The sequence below is a fragment of the Cervus elaphus genome, chromosome 30 (genome assembly GCF_910594005.1).
Source record: "Cervus elaphus chromosome 30, mCerEla1.1, whole genome shotgun sequence".
Classification (NCBI taxonomy): Eukaryota; Metazoa; Chordata; class Mammalia; order Artiodactyla; family Cervidae; genus Cervus; species Cervus elaphus.
The window spans coordinates 23958000-23983402 of record NC_057844.1 but is presented as its reverse complement, the minus strand read 5'-3'; the positions used below and the strand labels follow the sequence as shown (position 1 = coordinate 23983402).

At 42.3% G+C, this 25403-nt stretch overlaps 1 protein-coding gene across 1 annotated transcript in view; it reads left to right on the top strand.

Moving 5' to 3' along the window:
• Window positions 1-782: 782 nt before the first annotated feature.
• FREM2 (FRAS1 related extracellular matrix 2) overlaps window positions 783-25403 on the top strand; it is a 157741-nt gene continuing 133120 nt past the window's right edge. The window contains exons 1-2 of the mRNA XM_043892295.1: window positions 783-6245; window positions 12124-12213. Of these exons, the coding sequence (XP_043748230.1) occupies window positions 1073-6245; window positions 12124-12213 (5263 nt within the window). The 5' untranslated portion in view covers window positions 783-1072. The remainder of the gene's footprint in view (window positions 6246-12123; window positions 12214-25403) is intronic.

The window sequence follows — 25403 nt, the reverse complement described above, 5'->3', positions numbered from 1 at the left end:
CAAGCCAAGAACTGTGATGCTGACAGGCGGGTTTAGTTCGTACTTGGTCTAATTACTGCGAAGAGAACAGGAACGTCTTTAATGACAGCTGCCCTAACAGCGGGCTTTGGAAGAGCCTGGGGCTACACTCCCCAGAACTTATTCTTTGGGGCGACCCTAGCGATTTCTATCTGACTGCATTTCTCACCCTTTCCAAAAGCCTCTTTCTCCTTTCGCAATGAAATTTGGTTGCAAAGCGGGGGCTTGTTGAAATCTCACCAATCCCGAGAACTGTACCCGTCATAATTTAAAAGGAGACAGCAGGGGGCGAGGGGGAGGCTCTGCCTCCTCTAGTTTGACTTTTAATTCCAGCTCTCCTTCTTATGCAAATTTGCGCCCGAGTTTCTCCCTTTACTGCCCCGGGTTTTGATTCAAACTCCAGCCAAGTTGCTTCTAACTTGCCTCTTGGGCTTGCAAGTTTCAGAGAGAAATAAACATTCCCTGAGTGGGTTCCCATTGGATTTGGGGAGTGGGAGGTAAAATGGGGATTCTCGTGGATTGCAGGAGGCTGAAGTCCCAACCCTAGCAGCTCAGAAAGAAGCGAGCCCCCTCACTTCCAGGACAACCTGTTGCGCCTTCTATCTCCTCCCCTGCGCGCCGTTTCCCCGCCTTGGCCCCCAGGACGTGATTGGCAGGAGTCGCTACCCAACCCTGGTCTCGGGGCCTCCTCCCCGGACTCACGATTGGCCTCCTGGGAGGACTGGAGTTAAGGGGGTGCGAGGGGTGGGATTTCCCTCAAAGCTCAGGGTCCCGGGACCTGGAAAGGAGGAGTGGAGGAGACTCAGTCCTCCGCGCCCCTGAGCCGCGAGCCGTGGAGCTGGGCCGGCCGGGATGGTGTAGCCTCCCCGCGCAGCCCCAGCCTGGACCGCGCGGGGCCACTTTCCCATCCTTCTGGTCCATCCTCGCTGCAGTGAGACGCCGCGGGCGCCGTGCGGAGTTCCTGGCACTTTCCGGAGGACGCTCTCACCTACTGCCCGGGACTGGGAGTGACTGCGCTCTCCAGGGGACCGGGTTGAGCCGTCACAACCGGACCATGCGAGCCACCGGGACCCCCGGGGTCACCGCGCGCACGCGCCCCGCAGGAAACCCCACCAAGTCTCCACCGACGCCTCCGACGCCGCCCGGGCTGGTGCTGCTGCTTCTCCTGTCACTGGTAAGCCGCGTCCGGGCACAGCCACCTGACCCCGGCCGGGCCTTGCTGTCCCCGGATCTCGCGGGGGCTGCAGGGGTCCCCGCCGAAGAAGCCATAGTGCTGGCGAACCGCGGGCTCCGGGTGCCCTTCGGCCGTGAGGTCTGGCTGGATCCGTTGCAGGACCTAGTGCTGCAGGTGCAACCGGGGGATCGGTGCGCGGTGACCGTGCTAGACAACGACGCGCTGGCCCAGCGGCCCGGCCGCCTGCGTCCCAAGCGCTTCCCCTGCGACTTCGGCGCGGGAGAGGTGCGCTACTCGCACCTGGGCGCGCGCAGCCCGTCGCGGGATCGAGTCCGGCTGCAGCTGCGCTACGACGCGCCGGGAGGGGCGGCCGTGCTCCCCTTGGTGCTGGAGGTGGAGGTGGTCTTCACCCAGCTGGAGGTTGTGACGCGGAACCTGCCCCTGGTCGTGGAGGAGCTGCTGGGGACCAGCAATGCCCTGGACGCGCGGAGCCTGGAATTCGCCTACCAGCCCGAGACCGAGGAGTGTCGCGTGGGCATCCTGTCTGGTTTGGGCGCGCTGCCTCGCTACGGGAAACTCCTTCACTACCCGCAGGTCCCGGGCCCGGCCAGCGAGGGGGACACCCAGGAGCCCCTCCTGATGGACTGCAAAGCCTTCCAGGAACTGGGCGTGCGCTACCGCCACACCGCCCCCAGTCGTTCTCCGAACAGGGACTGGGTGCCCATGGTGGTGGAGCTGCGATCGCGAGGCTCTCCTGTGGGCAGCCCGGCTTTGAAGCGCGAGCACTTCCAAGTGCTGGTGAGAATCCGAGGAGGGGCTGAGAACACCGCCCCCAAGCCCAGCTTCGTGGCCATGATGATGATGGAGGTGGACCAGTTTGTCCTGACCGCCCTGACCCCAGACATGCTGGCCGCCGAGGATGCGGAGTGTGCCCCAGACTTGCTGATCTTCAATCTCACCTCTCCATTCCAGCCCGGCCAGGGCTTCCTGGTGAGCACTGACGACCGCAGTCTGCCCCTCTCCTCCTTCACTCAGAGGGATTTGCACCTCCTGAAGATTGCCTATCAGCCCCCCTCTGAAGACTCTGACCAGGAGCGTCTCTTTGAACTGGAGCTGGAAGTAGTGGACCCAGAAGGCGCTGCCTCCGATCCTTTTTCCTTCATGGTAGTGGTGAAGCCCATGAACACGCTGGCTCCAGTGGTCACCCGGAACACTGGTCTTATTCTCTACGAGGGCCAATCTCGGCCCCTCACTGGCCCTGCAGGCAGTGGACCACAAAACTTGGTCATCAGTGATGAAGACGACTTAGAGGCCGTAGAGCTGGAGGTGGTGGCCGGGCTCCGGCATGGTCACCTTGTCCTTCTGGGTGCCTCCAATGGCAACTCTGCCCCTAAGACCTTTACTGTAGCTGAGCTAGCAGCCGGCCGAGTGGTCTACCATCACGATGACAAAGACGGCTCGCTAAGTGACAACCTCGTGCTCCGAATGGTGGACGGGGGACGCAGGCACCAGGTACAGTTTCTGTTCCCCATCACCTTAGTGCCTGTGGATGACCAGCCCCCAGTCCTCAATGCCAACACGGGGCTGACGCTGGCAGAGGGCGAAACTGTGCCCATCCTGCCCCAAGCTCTGAGTGCAACTGACATGGACTCAGAGGACTCTCTGCTGCTTTTTGTGCTCGAGTCACCCTCCTCCACTGCAGGGCATCTGCTTCTCCGCCAGACCCATCTTCCCCAGGGGGAGGAGATGCTTCTCGGGAGCCCTTGGAGAAAACAGGGAGCATTCTATGAGAAAACAGTGACAGAGTGGCAGCAGCAAGACATAACAGAGGGGAGACTTTTCTACAGGCACGCTGGGCCCCACAGCCCTGGGCCAGTGATTGACCAGTTCACATTTCGTGTCCAGGATAACCACGACCCCCCTAATAAGTCTGGGCTACAGAGGTTCATGATACGCATTCATCCCGTAGACCGCCTCCCTCCTGAGCTGGGCAGCGGCTGTCCCCTTCGGATGGTGGTACAGGAATCCCAGCTCACACCTCTGAGGAAGAAGTGGCTACGCTATACGGACCTGGACACGGATGACCGAGAACTCCGTTACACGGTGACCCAGCCCCCGATGGACACAGATGAAAACCACTCACCAGCCCCACTGGGCACCTTGGTCCTGACCGACGATCCTTCGGTGGTGGTCGCCCATTTTACCCAAGCGCAGGTCAACCACCATAAAATTGCTTACAGGCCTCCAGATCAGGAGCTGGGAGTGGCAGCCCGAGTGGCCCAGTTTCAATTCCAGGTGGAGGACCGAGCTGGGAACGTGGCTCCAGGCACCTTCACCTTTTATCTGCAGCCAGTGGACAACCAGCCACCCGAAATCCTCAACACTGGCTTCACCGTTCAGGAGAGGGGCCACCACATCCTGAGTGAGGCTGAGTTGGGCGTGCGTGATGTGGACACTGATGTGGCCCACATCACCTTCACACTCATACAGGTGCCCAAACATGGCCACATGAAGCTGTCTGGACAGGTACTGCATGTCGGTGGGATTTTCCACTTGGAGGACATAAAACAGGGTCGGATTTCCTACGCCCATAATGGGGCTGTGTCTCTGACCGACAGCTGCTCCTTGGAGGTCAGTGACAGACACCACGTGGTGCCCGTCACTCTCAGAGTGAATGTCCGGCCAATGGATGGGGAGGTGCCCATGCTGAGCCTTCCTGCAGGCATGCTGGGGTCCTATCTGGACGTTTTAGAAAACGGGGCTACTGAAATCACTGCCAGTGTTATCAGGGGGACCAACGGGGATGCTGATGATTTGATGTTGACTTTCCTCTTGGAAGATCCACCCCTATATGGAGAAATCCTGGTCAATGGAGTTCCAGCAGAGCAGTTTACCCAAAGAGACATCTTGGAGGGCTCTGTCGTCTATGCTCACACAAGTGGGGAGATAGGTCTCTTGCCCAAAGAAGACTCTTTCAACCTGAGTCTGTCGGATATGTCTCAAGAATGGAGAATAGGCGGTACCACTATCCAAGGAGTTACCGTGTGGGTGACCATCCTCCCTGTTGACAGCCAGGCCCCAGAAATTTCTGTAGGTGAACGGTTTATTGTGCTGGAAGGCGATAAAAGCGTTATAACCTCAATGCACATAAGTGCTGAAGACATCGATTCTCTCAATGATGACATCTTGTGCACCATCGTCATTCAGCCTACCTCGGGTTATGTGGAGAACATCTCTCCAGCCCCCGGCTCTGAAAAATCGAGAGCAGGAATAGCTATAAGTGCTTTTACTCTGAAAGATCTCAGGCAAGGTCATATAAACTATGTCCAGAGTGTCCATAAAGGAGTAGAACCGGTGGAAGACAGATTTATATTTCGCTGTTCTGATGGCATTAACTTTTCAGAGAGACATTTTTTCCCCATTGTAATCATTCCCACCAATGATGAACAGCCAGAAATATTCATCAGGGAATTTATGGTGATGGAAGGCATGAGTCTGGTGGTTGATACACCCATCCTCAATGCCGCTGATGCTGATGTTCCTCCGGATGACTTAACTTTCACTATTACCAGGTTTCCCACCCACGGTCACGTCATGAACCAGCTGATAAATGGCACCATTTTGGTGGAAAGCTTCACCTTGGACCAGATCATAGAGAGTTCCAGCATCATTTATGAGCACGATGACTCTGAGACTCAGGAAGACAGTTTCGTGATTAAACTCACAGATGGTAAGCACTCTGTGGAAAAGATGGTCCTCATTATGGTTATTCCTGTTGATGACGAGACCCCTAGGATGGCCATCAATAATGGACTGGAAATAGAAATCGGGGAAACCAAAATTATCAACAACAGAATATTAATGGCAACTGATTTAGATTCTGAAGACAAATCCTTGGTTTACATTATTCGTTATGGGCCAGGACATGGCTTATTACAGAGACAAAAACCTGCAGGTGTCTTTGAAAATATCACATTGGGCATGAATTTTACTCAGGATGAAGTAGACAGAAATTTGATTCAGTATGTCCATTTTGGGCAAGAGGGCATTCGGGATCTAATTAAATTTGATGTGACGGATGGAATCAATGCCCTCATAGATCGCTACTTTTATGTGTCTGTTGGAAGCCTTGACATTGTCTTCCCCGATGTGATAAGTAAAGGAGTGTCCTTGAAAGAAGGCGGTAAGGTCACCCTCACAACAGATCTACTGAGCACTAGTGACCTGAACAGCCCTGATGAAAACTTAGTTTTTACCATCACCAGGGCTCCCATGAGAGGCCACTTAGAAAGCACAGACCAACCTCGAGTGTCTATCACATCTTTCACTCAGCTCCAACTGGCTGGCAACAAAATCTACTATATCCACACAGCTGATGATGAGGTAAAGATGGACAGTTTTGAGTTTCAAGTCACTGATGGACGTAACCCTGTCTTTCGGACATTCCGTATCTCCATCAGCGATGTGGACAACAAAAAGCCAGTGGTCACCATCCATAACCTGGTTGTCAGTGAAGGTGAAAAGAAGCTGATTACTCCCTTTGAACTCACCGTGGAAGACAGGGATACTCCAGACAAACTCTTGAAATTCACTGTCACCCAGGTGCCTGTTCATGGTCAACTCCTATTCAACAATACCAGACCCGCCCTGGTTTTTACCAAGCAGGACTTGAATGAAAACTTAATCAGCTACAGACATGATGGTACCGAGTCAAGTGAAGACAGCTTCTCCTTCACAGTGACTGATGGTTCCCATACAGAGTTCTATGTTTTTCCTGATACAGTTTTTGAAACAAGAAGACCCCAAGTAATGAAGATCCGGATCTTAGCTATTGACAACAGAGTCCCCCAAATTGCAGTGAACAAAGGGGCCTCTACACTTCGCACTCTGGCCACAGGCCACTTGGGGTTCATGATCACAAGTAAAGTATTGAAAGCAGAGGACAGAGACAGCTTACATGTTTCTCTCCAGTTTATTGTGACGGAGGCCCCTCGACATGGATATCTCCTTAACCTGGGCCAAGGCAACCACAGTGTGACTCAGTTTACACAAGGTATGGTTCACTTTTCTTTCTTTATAATCAAAGGGCACTCCAAGTCTTACTTCTTAAGATATGGCTGTCATTGATAACTTTGTAAGTAGAGCGTCAAATTAGAGGCCAGGGAGGACTTCCCTGGTGGTCCAGTGGTTAGGACTCCATGCAGGAGGTGTGGGTTTGATCCCTGGTCCAGGAACTAAGATCCCATGTGTCACGTAGCACTGCCAAAAAAAAATTAAATTAAAAAATAGAGTCCAAGGAAAGAGAAGGAAAGGGAAATAAAAGAAAGGCGAAAATACAGGGACTCTGTTTCCTATGAGAACAGCTCCCTTCTTGCCATATGTCTCACTGTAGTGACCTTCATTAGTAGGAGTATTGTATTTTGAAAATATAAGCTAAGATGCCAAAGAAAGAGCTGAACTTCAGTGAATTAAATTTGAAGCAGGCTTTTCAACTCTGTTCCATTAGCCCCACTATTCCTCTGAGCAACCTGTTTTGTATGCGGAAGACAGTTCATGAAGCATGTTAGCATCTTAGAGAAAGATGTGCTTTCTAAATTTTCTGAATCCACATAATTATTATTACCAGCCACCATTCAAATAGGGGCCTCCCAGGTGCCGCAGTGGTAAAGAATCCATCTGCCAATGCGGGAGACACAAGAGACACAGGCTCCATCTCTGGGTCAGGAAGATCCCTTGGAGTAGGAAATGGCAACCCACTTCAGTACTCTTGCCTGGGAAATTCCATGGATAGTGGAGCCTGGCGAGCTATAGTCTGTGAAATCACAGAGTCGGACATGACTGAGCACATCCGTGTGTTACCATTCAAATAGACCTTTCCAATTTGTATTAATTTGATTGCTTTTTAGAGGGTTGTTCTAAGACTATTATTATTGTTAGCAACTTTGTAATGAAAATAGAAAGATGTATTTATATTTACTTTGTAGATTTTAGAATTTTTATAAGATTTTATGAGACTAACACCTGTCCAAAAATATAACAGGTAAACACTTATCTAGATTTAGAACGATTATATATATATAAGGCATGTTACCTGAACCACACAAGAAAAGAAAGTATATTTAATAATGTGTAAGAAGACCAGGTGGCGCTAGTGGTAAAGAACCTGCCTGCTAACGCAGGAGACGTAAGAGACACAGGTTTGATCCCTGGGTTGGGAAGTCCCCTGGAGGAGGGCATGACAACCCACTCCAGTATTCCTGCCTGGAGAACCTAATGGACAGAGGAGCCTGGGGTCGCAAAGAGTCAGACACGACTGAAGTGACTTAGCACAAGCAAGAAGACAGGAAGTCCATCACCAAAATATATACCCAGTTCATTGTTAAGAGCCTAAAGATATTTTAACAAAATTAGTAGTAGGAGGAAATTATTTTCTCATTTCACACCTCCTCTCTGCCTTGTGTCAAACACAGTAACAAATGGTATTGCCTCAAGCATCTGCATTCTTGGAGATGAATGCATTTTTGTAACCTCGATTTTCTTTGTGTGTCCACAGAGTCTGAGACAGGAAGGGTAGGTGACCTGTGCAGAGTTACTCAATGACTAAAGGGAGAAGCCCATTCAATCTGCTGGCTTGGGAGTTAGACCTCTGTTTTCTAGAATGTGCAACTTTCATTACAAAGAGTTTTGGGTTGCTTTCATGAAAATCTCACCCTTGTCAGGATGGAAACCAAATCTCTCCTGTGTGAGCTCTGTGGGTTCGAGATGGAGTTAAACCCCAGGGCTTCCCAAGGGGAAGTGTTATTGTCCTATAACAGTGTTAGACTCTTAGGTAACAAATGCTTTAATAAACATGGATGTCGCAGAGTGTAGTGTTAAAGTAAACTGCTTCTCTGTTTTAGATTCTGGCAGATAGCCCTACCCTTCAACCTCCTGATTCTTGGCTGAAAGCCTGAATATATATCCTAGGGCCTGCAGGGACAGGAAAACTTCTGGGTGCCAAGTGTCATGCAAGACCAGCAGGAAACTTGTGTGTGAAGGCTTTCTGAGGATAGAGATGCATGCACTCTTAGACTGGTTTCTTTTCTTGGAAAGGAAAGAGGATGAAAGGAATATTGAAAGGTTATTCTTTAGAGGATCGAAAATGTTACTTCAAACGAATCCTGTGATCAGAAAAAAGAATCTGATTTTAGTGATTTTTTAAAAAAGAATTTCTGAATGAAAATAGGGCAAGGATATTTAATTTAAATTCCATGGACCAAGTCCAACAGCTCAAAATATTGGAATATTATTTCCTGAATACTGAGTCATTAAATCATGCTATTTCAGTACAGACCTTTGCTCTGTCACTGGCTTGGAATCACCGTGATTGCTTTTTTGTGGTCATTTGTAAATATAGAGTAGCTGTGAGTTTATTATAAAAAGTGAATATAAATTTTTAAGATTACATTTTAGGAGAAAGCATCACGTTCCAATGAGAATGCAAATACTGAACATAGGAAAATTGTTTTTATTTAATCACACAAGGACTCATTTCAACAAGTTGAGGCTGGTGTTTGATTCAGAGGAGTTATTATGGAAATCAGATGAGTGAGTGAAAATGGAGAAAGCTCCGTTACCGTGGTTACCATGGCTGCTCTTGCAGTAGAGGAAGTCATGTCGCTGTTGCTCAGTCGCTCAGCCACGTCCTGCTCTTTGCGACCCCGTGGACTGCAGCACACCAGGCTCCTCTGTCCTCCACCATCTCCCAGAGCTTGCCCAAATTCATGCCCATTGAGTCGGTGATGCTATCTAACCATCTCATCCTCTGCCAGAGGAAGTGGAAGCGGTGTCTAAAGTGACAACTGTGCTGTCTTTTTCTTTGTTTTATCATGAAGGGACAAGCTGAACAATATTTTGATGGATTTTCAATACACTGAATTAAGTCAGCTTAGCATATATGGCTTGGGAAGGTTATTGCCAAATAGGTTGACTAAATGGTCCCTAAGAGAAAAAAAAAAAAAAACATGATTTCTAAAACATATTAACTTTCACTCTTAGGAAAAGTAACCAAGGTAGAATTAGACAGATTAGGGAAATTTTTTAGTTCTTTTCAAACATCATGTTTTGTCGAGATATGCTTCTTTGCTCTGTCCACCGCAGGTCTCAAGTACCAGGATTTTTTTTCTGTACAACAAATACATAGTGATAGCTTATGGGAGATAATTTATCACTTTCTGAGATTTCCCCAAAGATAACCAAGGTGTGGTTACCAGGAATGTCAATTAATTTAGAATTAAAAAAAAAAAAATGAAATGATTGTGTAGATAAACTGAAATAAATCTGATGCAAGTTTAAGAGCAAGAAGAAAATCTAGTTAATTATCCTAAGTTTACTTTAAAAAGACAGCATTTTGGCTATTAGATTTTTATCTTTTTAATACTTCTGTACCTTAAGAGGCAAGTGTTTATATATATATAAACATAATAATATGCTCAGGCGCTCAGTTGTGTCTGACTCTTTGTGACCCCATGGACAGTAGCCCACCAGGCTCCTCTGTCCATGGATTTCCCAGGCAAGAATACTGGAGTGGGTTGCCATTTCCTTCTCCAGGGGATCTTCCCAACCCAGGGATTGAACCTAAGTCTCCTGCATTGCAGGTGCATTTGTTACCAGCTGAGCCAGCAGAGAAGTCCTATATATAATATAAACACATTATATATATATATACACACACGTATATAAATACATATATATAAAAGTATATATAAGCATATACATTTTATATAAAATACTTATATTTTATAAATACTTATTTATATTCTATAAATACTTATATATAGAAGCACCTATAGAATAACTGTTGCAATCAAAGTCTTTACTTGAGATTTTGAACAATGCATTAGTAAGAAAATTATAAAAAGAGTTTTCGTTTGTTTCATCTAATCAATAGTTTAGGTCTAACTTGGAGGGAAAATTTAACTCTTGAGTATCTTATAACTGAATTCATGTTCTCATTACTTTAAAAAAGAAAACTTCTGAAAAATCAGCCTTGAAGTGGTAATTTGTTTTAATGAAACGATCTCCCAAGTACTATAGTTTTTGTTTAGAAAACATTGATACAAGGACTGGGTGTTGTTTTTGTTTTTTTTTTCTTTTTCTTATAGTACAACCTTTAGATTTTCTTATAGAATTAAAGATGACCTTTCCACATGACCAGACGATGTTGTCTTTCTGCTAAGCACCTAAGAGTCAGAGCAGAGTTCCCTTCACTCCTTCACCAATAAAACTAAAGTTGAGAGTTGTAAGAGTAAACTGGGAAAGACCAATACATGAGGTTTCACTCCTTATCCTGCAGAAACATCATCCATACAAAGGGAAAGATGCAAGTGTGGGCTACCAGACCTCCAGCCTCTTTAATTTTAGATTAAGACACATTTGAGCCTTTATTGAGTGTAAGATCCTTGAGCAAAGGACCATGGAAACAGAAAACAAAAATTTTCAACCTTCTACAGAAGGTAACCATGCAGAAAGAGGCAGAATTTGGGGAAATTAGAGTTAGAGATGAAGTTCTAAGGAGAACAAAACATCTTGAACTTGCTTTGTCCTTAAGTATCTTTATGCACAAGAAGGTACTGTTAACTATTAAATCAGATTTCCCCCTCTTCAAATGTCTGATGGTAAGCAAGTCACCTTTCAAATCTATGTGAGCCAAGGTAGATTGTATGTTGGAGCTATAGAAGTTCATGGAGTAACTGGTCATTTTTAATACTCTGCATCACTTGAGGGATCTTCCCTGGCAGTCCAGTGATTAAGACTTCACCTTCCATTGCAGGGGGTACAAGTTCAATCCCAGGTCGGGGAGCTAAGATCCCGCATGCCTCGAAGCCAGAAAACCACAAACAGAAAATAGAAACTAATACTGTGCATCACGTGATACTTTCATAAAATCATTTTCTTATACGTGATGCCTATAAACTCCATAGCTTGAACTGATTAAAGATCTTAGAAGATAAATAAACCACACACGAGACAAATATTGCTTATCACTGTTGAAGCAATCTTTAGCCATGATCTTGATATTAAGTAATCTTGAAAATAACTACTTTCTGATTGGCCCAGATCTATAATAATAGTGGTCTACTAGTGAGTCATGGGAGTGTCACAGGGCAGAATGATGTTTGTTTTATTATGTTGTCTGTGTGGCATTGTTACGGAGAAAAACACAAAATGGATGAATAAATTTTAAAATTGTGTATTAGTCAATACTGAACATAAACCATACCAGTGAACTTGAGAGCTTGAATAGAAAATAGTAGAAAAAAACATTTCCGAGGCAGAATAATTTTTCACTCTGAATAAAGGTTTCAGCTTTTACTAGATGTTTTCTAAGTTCTCTTTGGTACTGGGTCATGATAGAAACTTCAATCTGTGAGATTTTTTTTTTTTTCATTTTTTTCTTTCAAAAATTTGGAGAGCTTAGAAACAGCCTGCTGTAACACAAGAGGAAAGAAAAGTTAGCCCAAAGGGAAAGCAGAAGAACCTCTGTCCTCTCAGGGCCAGGGAGGCAAAGGGTGTGATTTCTGTCGTGCCAGGAAATCTGCCATGCCTCAAAATATCTCCCTTTCCACCTGTCATGGAGTCTGACATTCCGTATTTAGATAGTCACTCCTTTGGTGCATGAACATGCAAATACCATTGGGAGGGGCAACACCTTGCTATTATTATAGCCTAACTCTTGCACTCTATTTATCTGTGTAAGGGATCAGATTTCCAAGGCACAGCTGAAATCAAGGGGGCTTAGAGATAGGAGAAATAAGATAGCACCAATTCCCTTAGGAGAAGAAGATCTAAACGTGGTTCAGAAGAGTAACAGCCAACAGGACTTACCATACGTAATGAATCACCAGTTTTGCCCTAGTAATTAATCATCTTGTTATTTGGTTGTTTTCTAGCTGACATTGATGATATGAAAATATGCTATGTCTTAAGAGAAGGGGCTAATGCCACAAGTGACATATTCCACTTTACGGTTGAAGATGGGGGTAAGTATTCACTCTCCTGTTAGTATAAACAAGAAGAGTGACTTTTATTCATCGCTCTTTGACAGCCTTCATACAAGGAATCTGTATCAAGTATCAGTTTAGGTTCACCTAAATTTTTATGGAGTGAATTTGGTATTTTCTCTAGAAAATCTTACGTTCTCAATCAGACACTATCCTACTCTGCAATGATTGTGAATACATGTCCTAGTTATATTATTTTTGTCTTGTGATTTGTAAAGCACTAAAGAGAAAGATCTATATAAATAGGATCCTCACGTCCAGTTGTTCAGATTTTGCTCTGCATAAAGCTGCCTACTTGAGGGGACAGGATGTTGAACCCGCCAGCCCCACTTGCAAAGCATGTCCTATCTAGAAAAAGGGGGTGCCTTTTTCTAATTTGCTTGGGTGCTGTGTGGACTAAGGCTGGTGGATGATACATAGCATTCACCAAGAGATCAATGCTAAGTAAATATACGTTTCATCTCATCAAGTTCAGTATGTCTAATGATTGTCTTAGTTTGGGGAATTTAGAGACTTAGTCTAGCTAAACTTTTCCTTAGTGGAGTCTGAATACTGCAGAGTATAGACTATGACCTGAGATCTAAGCCACCTCAGTAATTTTTTGTCGTCACTCCCTCAGTGCCCTGACAGCCACTCCCATTGTTCAGTTCTCACACCCTAGGAGGAAAGCTGGCCACTTCTAGATTGGTCATAAAGATGTTTGTGTTCTTGTTTGCTCTCAGAAGAAGCAAAAGGATCTCAGGAAGAATGTGTGGACAGGACACAGGAAATGAAGGGACCTGTGTGCAAGGGAAGAGAGAGGGAGAAATAATTCTGATTCAGTCATCTGTTTCTTTATGACACCTTATAAAAATGCACACTGTTCTGTCATCTATCTCAAAAAGATTCCGTGCTTACCCTTCCTATTTTTTGAAGTATTAAATCGTGCTTGTTTAAAATATCATTGGACGTAACGGGATTGCAAGCTCTGAAAAATGACATCTGCTGAGTGTGTGCCAGAGAGGCAAAAAAAAAAAAAAAAGTGTCAGTTTGGGTTCAACTAAATTTAGTAAGTTTAATAACTTTATTTTTTATCAACCAAATTATACTTTACTATTCCACATATTGATAAGTGAATCTTAGTAGGAAACCAAATTCTGAGAAGGAAATCAGCTTATAGAAAACTAATCTGCTTGTTGAATCTTGCTGCTCAAATGGGAAATTTCACTGTGAGTAAACTTTAGAATGAGACTCTGAAATAATTCAGATTTGTATTTTATATACACATATTTTTGTATATATATACACACACACAGAGACACACACACATATATTTGTTGGCTTCCCAGGTGGCATAGTGGTAAAGAATCTGCCTGCCATGCAGGAGACACAGGAGATGTAAGAGACACAGGTTTTATCCCTGGGTCAAGAAGATCTCCTGGAGGAGGAAATGGCAACCCACTGCAGTATTCTTGCCTGGAGAACCCCATGGACAGAGGAGCGTAGCAGGCTACAGTTCAGTGTCACAAAGAGTCAAGCACGACTGGGCATCTTAGCACACACACACACACGTATATGTTTTCCCTCATAGCTCAGTTGGTAAAGAATCTGCCTGCGGTGCAAGAGACTCTAGTTCGATTTCCTGGGTCGGGAAGATCCGCTGGAGAAGGGATACGCTACCCACTCCAGTATTCTTGGGTTTCCCTTGTGACTCAGCTGGTAAGGACTCCGCCTGCAATGTGGAAGACCTGGGTTCGATTCCTGGGTTGGGAAGATCCACTGGAGAAGGGAAAGGCTACACACTCCAGTATTCTGGCCTAGAGAATTCCATGGACTGTATAGTCCATGGGGTCGCAAAGAGTCAGACACAACTGAGCAACTTTCACTATATATGTATGTATATATATATATAAAAAATATATAAACTTAAGGACTAAATTGTTGGCTTAAAGCACCATGTATATATCTCAGAATGACTGAATAAACCTCAATAACAAAAGTATCATTTTCTTTAAAACTGCCAAAAAAGTTTTAAACCCAATGACTACAATTCCAAGACATCATAGCCCTTACTTTTCTATATATTTTACTTTTTCTTTCTTTTTATTCACATATATGCTCTGTTATTCTGCACATTTCTTTCCTAAGCTGAATGGACTTTCAGTATTTACTCTGAAATTTTGGTCTGTGTTCAAACATGAGAAAACACTATGCTGTATCATATTTCACAATATTAAGTGAGGAATGACTAGCTGAAGAGACTGGGTTTATTTTTGGATTTGCTGAAAAAAATGAATGAGCCTCTAAAGACTGTATTTATGGAAATAGGAACTAAATCATTTCGGGAGCTTTTTCAGAGCTAGAGTTTCATGTGAGAGAGAAAACGTCCAGAGATACTGTCCTTTACTCTTTTCTTCCCCACTGATCATGTGTTACTCATAGAGTTCAGGCAGATTCTGGCAACTTTCAGTGGAACAGAATTTATTTTTAATTTCCCCAATGCAAGAAAACTTCTCTTTGACGGAATAGTCATAGAGAACCTGCAAGGTTAAAAACTGAAAAGTCACATACGTATTTCAAAATATTTTTAGTCTGATACTTATTTTTTCCATTGTCTATAACATATCCTAATATTTGAATGAGAAGTGCAATGCTACTTAAACTTACAGAGAATATTGAGTGAAATTCTTCTCTCTGGAAAGTGTGAGGTATTTTGACAAACAGAAGTAAAAAAAAATTTTTTTTTGCAATATTTGTGAGGAAAGAAAAAATAATTTTCTTTCCTTTCTACAAAAATATTATAGTAAGAATTTTAAATTTTTTCTGACCTAGCTATGTATCTTCTAGTTGTGCAGTCAATAATTTCATCAAAATCCATTCTAGAAAAGCCCTATTTTATAGACTGTAATAAAAACATGTATTTTCAATATGGTCAAATGTAACAATGTAAATTTCATCAACTAGATGGCATGTTTTTGAAGACACATTTATGATATCATTTAACACTTCTCAAAGATATGTATGTCTCAGGAATTATGGCAGGTACTTGAATCTTATGAACAAGGATTAGCCTTGCTTCTCAGTTGGAAGGATCCAGGTCTTGGAACAACCAGATAATTTCCCCAAACACGACCATCCTTCCAGAAAGTTACAAGAGCTCCTCAAGGGTATTTATTCTCCCCATCTGATGACAAACTTTTTAGACCAGAGGGTTTGGTTATTGAATTCAGCTATTGTGATTTATTGTCATTTATCAATATTTTATTAACTTTCCTGGTGACTCAGTAGTAAAGAATCTACCTATCAATGCAGGAGATGTGGGTTCAATTCTTGGGTCAAGAATATCCCCTGGAGAAGGAAATAGCAACCCACTCCAGTATTCTTGCTTGGGAAATTCCATGGACAGAGGAGCCTAGCAGGCTACAGTCCATGGGGTCACAAAGAGTCAGACACGACTTAGCTACTAAACAACAGCAATCAATACTTTATATAATTTTGTAAGCCTATGTATAAACCATTCTCATGAAATATATGAAATGCTTTTAACATTTCACATCTGGGAAGCAAATCAAAGTCTCACATCATAAAACCAAGAACTCTCTACCACCAATTCTCTCTTCAACCCACTAAATTCACTTTCTTCAAATCTACCATATTTATTTTAGAATAGCAACTGCCTAAATAAATTTACTAGAGCAAATAGAATCTTCAAATAATCTTAAAAATAAAATATAGCTTTGAATTTCAGGAATCAAGAATGGGAGAAGAGAGGAAGGAGAACAGAAAACTAAAATCTTCTGTTTCAGATTTAATTATCACAAGAACCTGGCTAGCCACAGAATTCTTCTGTTAACATGTAGTAATGGACTGGGACCATCCACTACTAATGGGTGGTGCTTAGGACAGAGTTTCTACTTTTCAGTTTTTGGAGGGCTTGGGGGCAATTACCAAATGACAGGACTATAGAGTTATCTATTCAAAGAATAGATAATGTCAGAATTTTCACCTCAGGGAGTTTTGCTCTGTTTGGACTTAATGAATGTTACTTAATATAGCAGGTATATATTATACACACACACATATGTATTCATACCTCATGCACACATACTCATGTGTCATTATTCTTTCAATTGGATCTTTTATCAGACTATCATTTATGCAATTTTGCCTTCATAGCTCCCCGCATGGTTAAATATATATATGACAGATGAGGAAACTGAATCACAGATATAGGTAACTGACCTTTTGCAAGTTGCATGATGAGGCAACTAGAGGCCAGTTTGAATCTTGGATTCTTTCCCCAAATAGTAACTTTGACACATTCAGGAGAGACTTGAGAGGGAGGAATGCTCAAATCCTTCTGGTTTCTCCAGACTGAGTCTTGCATGTTCGATAGATGAGACTGAAGAGTTCAGTTCAATTCAGTTCAGTCATTCAGTTGTGTCCAACTCTTTGCAACCCTGTGGACGGCAGCACGTCAGGCTACCCTGTCCGTCACCAACTCCTGGAACTTGTTCAAACTCATGTCCAATGAGTCAGTGATGCCATCCAACCATCTCATCCTCTGTCGTCCCCTTCTCCTTCCGCCTTCTGTCTTTCCCAGCATCAGGGTCTTTTTCAATGAGTCAGTTCTTCACATCAGGTGGCCAAAGTATTGGCGTTTCAGCTTCAGCATCAGTCCTTCCAATGAATATTCAGGACTGATATCCTTTAGGATGGACAGGTTCAATCTCCTTGCAGTCCAAGGGACTCTCAAGAGTCTTCTCCAACACCACAGTTCAAAAGCATCAATTCTTCAGTGCTCAGCTTTCTTTATAGTCCAACTCTCACATCCATACATGACTACTGGAAAAACCATAGCTTTGACTAGATGGACCTTTGTCGGCAGAGTAATGTCTCTGCTTTTTAATATGCTGTCTAGGTTGGTCATAGTTTTCTTCCAAGGAACAAGTGTCTTTTAATTTCATGGCTGCAGTCACCATCTGCAGTGATTTTGGAGCCCAGAAAGATAGTCTCTCACTGTTTCCCCATCTATTTGCCATGAAATGATGGGACCAGATGCCATGATCTTCATTTTTTGAATGTTGAGTTTTAAGCCAGCTTTTTCACTCTCCTCCTTTTACCTATCAGAAGATTAGGATCTGCTGATAGGTAAAAGTTCTGCATCATTTGGAGTAAGTTTTTTATTTTAGAATACCTTAAAGGTCACTGAATCCTAACATTTATAGTATTCTTTCTTGGTACCACACTGTAATTTTTCTAACTAGATGTGGAGAAAAATGTATTCTTTCTAAAGTTAAACACAAATCAAATCAATCTTAAGATACCATTTTATACTTGTTTTATCAATTACAAAGAAACTTTTAAAAAATTCACCTCAGAGATTATGATGAAACAGTTACACTTCCAAACTATTTGTGAAGTTGAAAACTAAGAAAATAAAATTGAAGAAACAACTCTGAGTTGTAGATGGAATCAGGAAGGCTATAAGACTCCACTTGAGACATAGCTTAACAGAAGCAAAGACTTATAGGCACACGCATGTCACCATGTGAACAATAGCAATCTGGAAATTGCTCTAAATGCCAATAAAAATAAGAAGAGCTTTTTAGTAACGGTATCAACACCAGAAAATGTTATACAGCCCTGAAAATTCATAATTATAAAGTTGTCATAATGTAATTCTTAAAATGATCATTTAGTAATGAAATAGGTGTATTGGAATATTAATAAAGAACATGCAGCAATTCCCTGGTGACCCAGCAGTTAAGACTCTGCACTCTCATTGCTAAGGGCCCGCGTTCAATCCCTGGTGGGCTTTCCTGATGCCTCAGACAGTAAAGAATCCACCTGCAATGCAGGAGACCCGGGTTTGATCCCTGGGTTGGGAAGATCCCCTGGAGAAGGAAATGTATTCTTGACTGAAGAGAAGAATCCCATGGGCAGAGGAGCCTGGCGAGCTACAGTCCATGGGGTCACAAAGAGTCAGACATGACTGAGCGACTCACACTTTCACTGTTAAGAGTACTAAAGTCCAACAAACAGCGTGGTGCAGCCAAAAAAAAAAAAAAAAGGAAATATTATATCAAAATAGGTCATCCAACCAGATTTTCTGGGGCCAAGCAACACATGCATTTTCATAGTTACAATCTGAAAGGTCAGATTCTGGAGTTATGAGATGTGCTTCTGTTATCTGCGGCTTCTGCTGAGAAGATTTCCTACATAAGTGTGCATTACAATCACCTATGAGTGCATGCTTGCTTGTGTCTGACTCTTTGTACCCCCATGGACTGTAGCCCAGCAGACTCCTCTGTCCATGGAATCTTCCAGGCAAGAATACTGGAGTGTGTTGCCATTTCCTCCTCTAGGGGATCTTCCCAACTCAGGGATGGAACCCTGCGTCTCCTGCAATGGCAGGTGGATTCTCTACCACTGCACCACCTGGATTTAGCTAAACTGTCGTCCATGTCTTTTGTCTTTGTCCATGTCCATACTGTTTATGCCTTCACAAGGGTAACTCAGTATAATAATAATAATAATACAGACTTGGAAAATACATCCTCTTTTGATAATTGCCTCTTTGAATGAAATTCCATATCTAGTACGCTGGAATTTTGTGGGAAGAAAAAAAGCATGCATTCTTTTATTTTTCTTTTATTTTTTTTATTGTAGTATAGTGGCTTTACAGTGTTGTATTAGTTTCTGCTGTACGGCAAAGTGAAGCAGCCACACGTTTACCTGTATCCTCTCTTCCTTGGGTTTCCTTCCCACTTAGGTCATCTCAGAGCATTGAGTAGAGTTTCCTGTGATACACAGTGGGTCCTCATTAGTTATCTATTTTATACATAGTAGTTTTATGTGTCAATCCAATCTCCCAATCCATCCCACCTCACCTTTCCCCTCTTGTTATCCACGTTTGTTATATATGTCTGTGTCTCTATTTCTGAGAAAAGCACACATTCTTTTATCCCCTTGTTAACAGAGCATTTCTTGTCTGATTTTTTCTCAGCATTTAACTCTGTAATTTTGCTATTCTCACATTCTGTGTATTTTAACATGGAAGCGCTCCTGTCCCTTTTTAGTTTTCTCGCCAATAAACTCCTGTAGCTCTTTATTGTGATGTGAAACCCAGTCTCAGGTAACTGTTCCAGGCATGCCCCACCCTCAGCCCTAAAGACTGTTAATCACTCTTCAACTTTCGACTCAAATGTCATTCCCTCTCTAGAGTTGTTCCCAGCATGTTGATAACAAAATTTGTCATGCCTTTTGTGTGTGTGTGTGCTTCTGTCCCTATCTTTATTTATAACAAGAAAGTTGTATCCTGATTATTTGCTACTGTTAAGATCTTCATTTGTAGAGAAGAAACTATTTCAAATCAAAAAGATGTCATTAATCTTTACACCACAGTGCCTGCACATGGGTAAACACAGAGTAAATATTTCACAAATATTAATATAAATGAATAGATAAATGGCAAAAAGAAGCTCTATTTTAAATAAGGATTGATTAAATAGTATTCTATGAAAAGTTCCTATAAACAATTCCCAGGGGACCTGTGCATTCTTTTAGAACATTCTCTTATCCTAGCATTAATTTAAATCCCTGTGGCACCAAAAAAGATTTTTAGTAAAGCTTTCACATTTTTAAACACATGGAACTAACTCCTATAAAAATGCCTTTGAAACCGTCCGTGAAATATACTTAAGACTGAAGAGATTCACAGTAAACACCAGTTTAGAGCTCATATTACTTTTAAAGAATTCTTTTCAGAAAATAAAATAGTTGTCAGTGTATTATGTAAACAATTGTATCATATAATACAATTTAAAAAATTTAAAGAAACATAGACATTTTTTATAAATCACTGAAATATTTATGGATGTGAGAGTTGGATGGTGAAGAAAGCTGAGTGCTGAAGAATTGATATTTTTGAACTATGGTGTTGGAGAAGACTCTTGAGAGTCCCCTGGACTGCAAGGAGATCAAATCAGTCCATCCTAAAGGAGATCAGTCCTGGGTGTTCATTGGAAAGACTGATGTTGAAGCTGAAACTCCAATACTTTGGCCACCTCCTGTGAAGAGTTGGCTCATTGGAAAAGACCCTAATGCTGGGAAGGATTGGGGGCAGAAGGAGAAGGGGACAACAGAGGATGAGATGGCTGGATGACATCACCAACTCGATGGACGTGGGTTTGGGTAGACTCCGGGAGTTGGTGATGGACAGGGAGGCCTGGCATGCAGGGATTCATGGGGTTGTGAAGAGTCGGACACGACTGAGCGACTGAACTGAACTGAACTGAACTGAAATATTTAAGTCAGAACCACTGCCTAAAGTGTTTTTAGTCACCCCAATTTTTTTGCCTCATGTGAGGCAACTTTACAACAAGAAGAGAAGTAGAAAGTATATTAGCATAAACTATCCTCAACTCTTATTAAAAAGTCATTATATACATTTTTTCTGTTTCTTATTTCAAGTCTCAAGGTGTCAGCATCAGATTCATCAGATTCAAGATAGTTCACTTTTTCTACAATCTCTCTTGATTAACAATGTTGTGATAGTTTCAGGCATACAGCAAAGGGATTCAGTTATACATATACATATATCCATTCTTTTTCAAGTTCTTTTCCCCTTCAGTTATTACAGAATATTAAACAAAGTTCCCTGTGCTATACAGTAGGTCCTTGTTGGTTATCTGTTGTAAATAGAGTAGTGTGTACATGTCAACCCCAGACTCTGACATAAGTCAAGATACTTCTTGATGGGCAGAAGAAAGAACTAGGATATGTGATCATCTGGCTGGTTATACTAAGTAGAAGGGGCCCTACTTTTTCTCCATTATGGAAATTGTTGGCCATTTCCTCATTTCAGCTCTCATATGACATAGGCATGCTGACTAAGAGAGTCTGTCTCCGGTTTTGGCCCTGAAACTCGGGTGTCAGACATGATATGTGTCTTGGCCATTATAAAGCATCTGGTCCGTAGCCAGACATGTGTTGCCACTGTCTTTGATTGTGCTTTGTGGTCTAGTTTTTCATCCGCCAAGATCCCTAATTCATATGCTATTGAAAGATATAAATAGCTTCTTGACATAGTAGAAAAAGCTGCAAAGTCATTTCTGTATGTGAAATGTCAGTTGAGGACGAGTCTTTCAGATTTTTAGTCCGTACTTGACGATTGAATAGTCAAGACCCAAGGAGACTGGACGCTCTTCATTCTGGTGAGAAGGAGCACAACTTTCTTCTGGAAGGTGACCAGTAACTTTACGGTTTAAGGCAAAGTCATTATTGATAATTAACTTGAATTTAAAGCAAGGCTGGAAAAATATAGATAAGCGCAGTAAGTCGGAAAATGAAGTCTGAGTACAAGCATTAAAAGATTATACAAATATTCAGCTGAGAGGGAAAAAAAGCAAGCATTCTTGGCAATAAAGTTAATTGCTAGTGACATGAGAACCAGAGGAAAGATACTAGTGTCTCAGGGAGTTATAATAAGAAAGTGAAGTAATGTCAGGCACTGATGCAAGTATTTTTTAATCTGTAAAAGAGCACAGATCCACTAGAAAACTGATCCTGGCAGGAGGTGTTGGTGACTATGGCATAATGTTTGTAAGCCTTCCTTTTTTCATTGAGCAGTTCAGAACAGTTCAAGTCATCAAGGTCTTTCAATGCCAGACCGCTGCCTTTAAAAGCAGGAATCAGAAATTCTCCTCCAGTCCAGTTGTTAGGATGCCATGCTTCCATTGCAAGGGTACTGGTTCAATCCCTGGTCAGGAAACTAAGATTCCACAAGCCACTAAAATCACATGGCCAAAAAGGAAAAAAAAAAACAAATAAAAAATAAAACTATGAATCTATAAAATATCTGTGCTGTATCCATGAAGGAAGTTGTACTTTTTAAGTAGAAACATATAAACTACATTTTATTAGTTATTATTGTTTAGGTTCATTCCAAAATTTTATGGCTGTACCATTTTTATTAGCTTTAGTTCAGAGGAAGCTTTATCGAAAGCATTAAATCTTCCCATGAATATGAATCTGTATTAGATATATCATTTTTTTGTTTGTTTATAGCAGCTTTACTTTAACTGTCAGCAATTGGAAGCAACCAAGATAAGTACTAGACACATCTTTGAAGTTTAGTATGGTTCTATGTTTACTCTCACAACAAATGATAATCACCTTTTAAAAACTAAGCAAATGTTTCATAAGTGGTTAAAATACCATAGTTTCAAATCAAATGTTTATTCATGGTATATGTTACATAACTCAAAAATATTCCAGTCTGTCTCTTTAAGTTTGCTCTGGGCAGTCAGGAGAAATAGAATGTGGTGTTCAGTGGTCTAGTACACAGTTGTAATTAGTATAATTATATATTTGTTAGAACCTGTAAGAATACAATGAGGTTTTCCTAGTGGCTCAGATGGTAAAGAATGTGCCCACAATGCAGGAGACCCAGGTTCAGTCCCTGGGTAGAGAAGATCCCATGGAGAAGGAAATGGCTACCCACTCCAGGATTCTTGCCTTGAGAATTCCACGGACAGAAGAGCCTGGTGGGCTATGTCCATGGGATCGCAGAGTCGGACAGGACTTGAGGTGGCAATAGTGATAAAGAAGCTACCAGCCAATGCAGGAGACATAAGGAGATGTGGGTTCCACTCCTGGGTCCGGAAGATCCCCTGGAGGAGAGTATGGCAACCCACTCCAGTAATCTTGCCTGGAGAAACCCTTGAACAGAGGAGCCTGGCAGGCTAAGCCCACAGGGTCGCACATAGTCAGACAGAACTAAAGTGACTTAGCACACACACACACACACTTAAGAATACAATAGAACGAGAATGCAATGAAAGAGTTTCTGTGGTGAAACTTACTGGGTGAAAATAATTTCCTTATTCATTTGTTTATTGAATTATTCAGCAAGTACTTTTGGAGCAGCCACTACATTTCAGGTGTCTATCGGGACCTTGAAAAACAGTGACAGTCATGGCAATTATGATCTGATCTGAAGTTCTGATAGGTATGGATAATAGAACAGTAGACAAATACAACACGTGTACATTGTTTAAACTATTGCAGAGGTTATCAGTGAATCCAAGATAAAGATGCACCTATCAGGAAAGTCTTCAGAAAGGTGATGTTTAAGCTTAGACTTAGGATGAGATGAAGCTGCCACAGGAAGAAGGGAGGAAGAAATGTTCCAGGTGGAAGGAAAAGCATGTGCAAAGGCCCTGAGCTTGGTGTGTTCAAGGGGCCAGAAGAGCATCAGCACACCTGGAGCTCAATTAACAAATGAGAGAGTGGCACCAGGCAGTGGATGCCAGAGAGCTAGATGGGGGCCAGATGGTACAGAGCCTTACAGACCCAGGGTAGGCATTCAGATTTTGTTCTAAGGGAAAGAGACGCCCCCAGATCTTTTTAAAACAAGGGAGTTCACAAGTTCTAATTTGTGTTTTCAGACGATAGCTCTTTTGGTGGTAGAGAGTCAAGGGGGCATTTCAAGGAAGAAGAGGGGAGACTGATGTGGGGCTGATGCAGGAAGACAGATGTGACATGGAGAGGAGGATGGGCTTGCATAATTTCACATCTCAATCTACAGGACTTACTGATGGGTCGGAAGAAAGAGGACGTAAGCATGATGCTGGGTTTCTTGGTCAGAGAGTAGCATTGCATTCACTGAGATGGGAAAGACTAGGGGGGCGTGGGAATGGTCTAAGGAAGGAAATGAAGAGGTCACTTCGAGTATCTTAATTATGAGATGTCTCACTTCTTTGAAATGTGTACACAGGAAGGCCAGTCTCTTGACCCTGCATATCTTCCTGATGGAAATCACTCTGATGGAAATCAGAGTGAGGGGAATTAGAACTGGAATAAATATAGGTTTTGCCTCCAACAAGAATTGGTGATATGACCCTGGGCCAGGAGACTGAACCTTTCTCAGCCTCGATTTCATTTTTAAAGTGGGATAATAATAGCACCTGGCTATTAGGGTTCTTTTGAAGATTTCAGTAAAATTATTCATGGAAATAGGATCATTCATGCAGGACAGTTTCTGTGGCAAGGTAGCAACCGTGCAGGTAGCTACTACAGTGAGGGTTTTCAGAGCTTTTCTTTTTTCTTTTTCTTTTTTTTTCCTTGCTTTTATTTTCCCTCTCTCCCTTCCTCCTTCTGTCCTTTTCTTTCTTCCTTTCTCTTGCCTTTCTCACAGTAACTGTGTGTAAAGTTTGACTGTCTGTTTTTGATGGAAAGATGGGATAGGAGGGATGGAAGTGGAAAGATAATTAACACTTCTTCAGTGCTGACTTTAAAGGATAACAATGCTTCCAAACTTATTGGACCACTAGTAAGTAGCTAAGCTAAGATTTCCATTAATCTAATAATAATGAGTTTCCACTTTGGCCAAATCATGGAAATGCAAAACACTATACTTCTTGAGCTCACTGTGCATGTTTTATTTCTCTTTTTTGATGCTTGGAAGTGTACGTTTTATAGACTTGAAGATTAAATATAGTAACGCACTTTTACCAAAATGTAGTACTCTGAAACACCTTGATTTAGCAGTTGTGGGAGGTTCAAAGGATAGTTTTGATTGCAAGTCTAATACACTGGGCTGCAACCAGCTGAGGATAGTGATAACATACCATGTTTGTCCAGGTCTTAGAATCAACTAAATATGTTTAGTACAGAAAGCTGTAGTCATGCAACTGACAGATTTATAAAGAAAATAGCAATTCAATAAATGCATCTTTGAGAAAATTAGTATATTTAAGTAATAAGGCAGCATATATTTTTAAATTCTTCATTGGGGTCATTGGAAAATAAGGGCTGTGGATATTTAAATTTTGCTCCTAACGTTCCTTAAAAACTCAGTATTGCTTGTGCAAATGATTTGTAGTAGAGAGATACTTCTTGATTCTGTGTAAAAAAAATGTGAAATCTTATTTTCCTATGATATCACAGGAAAACTAGTTGCTTTTTAAAACTTTGTCCCTCTAATGTTCTTATAAATAGTGTCTGAGTTATTACTTTATAGATTTTATATGGGCTTCCCTTGTGGCTCAGCTGGTAAAGAATCTGCCTGCAATGTGAGAGACCTGGGTTGGGAAGATCCCCCGGAGAAGGGAAAGGCCACCCCCTCCAGTATTCTGGCCTGGAGAATTCCACGGACTGTACAGTCCTTGGGATCACAAAGAGTC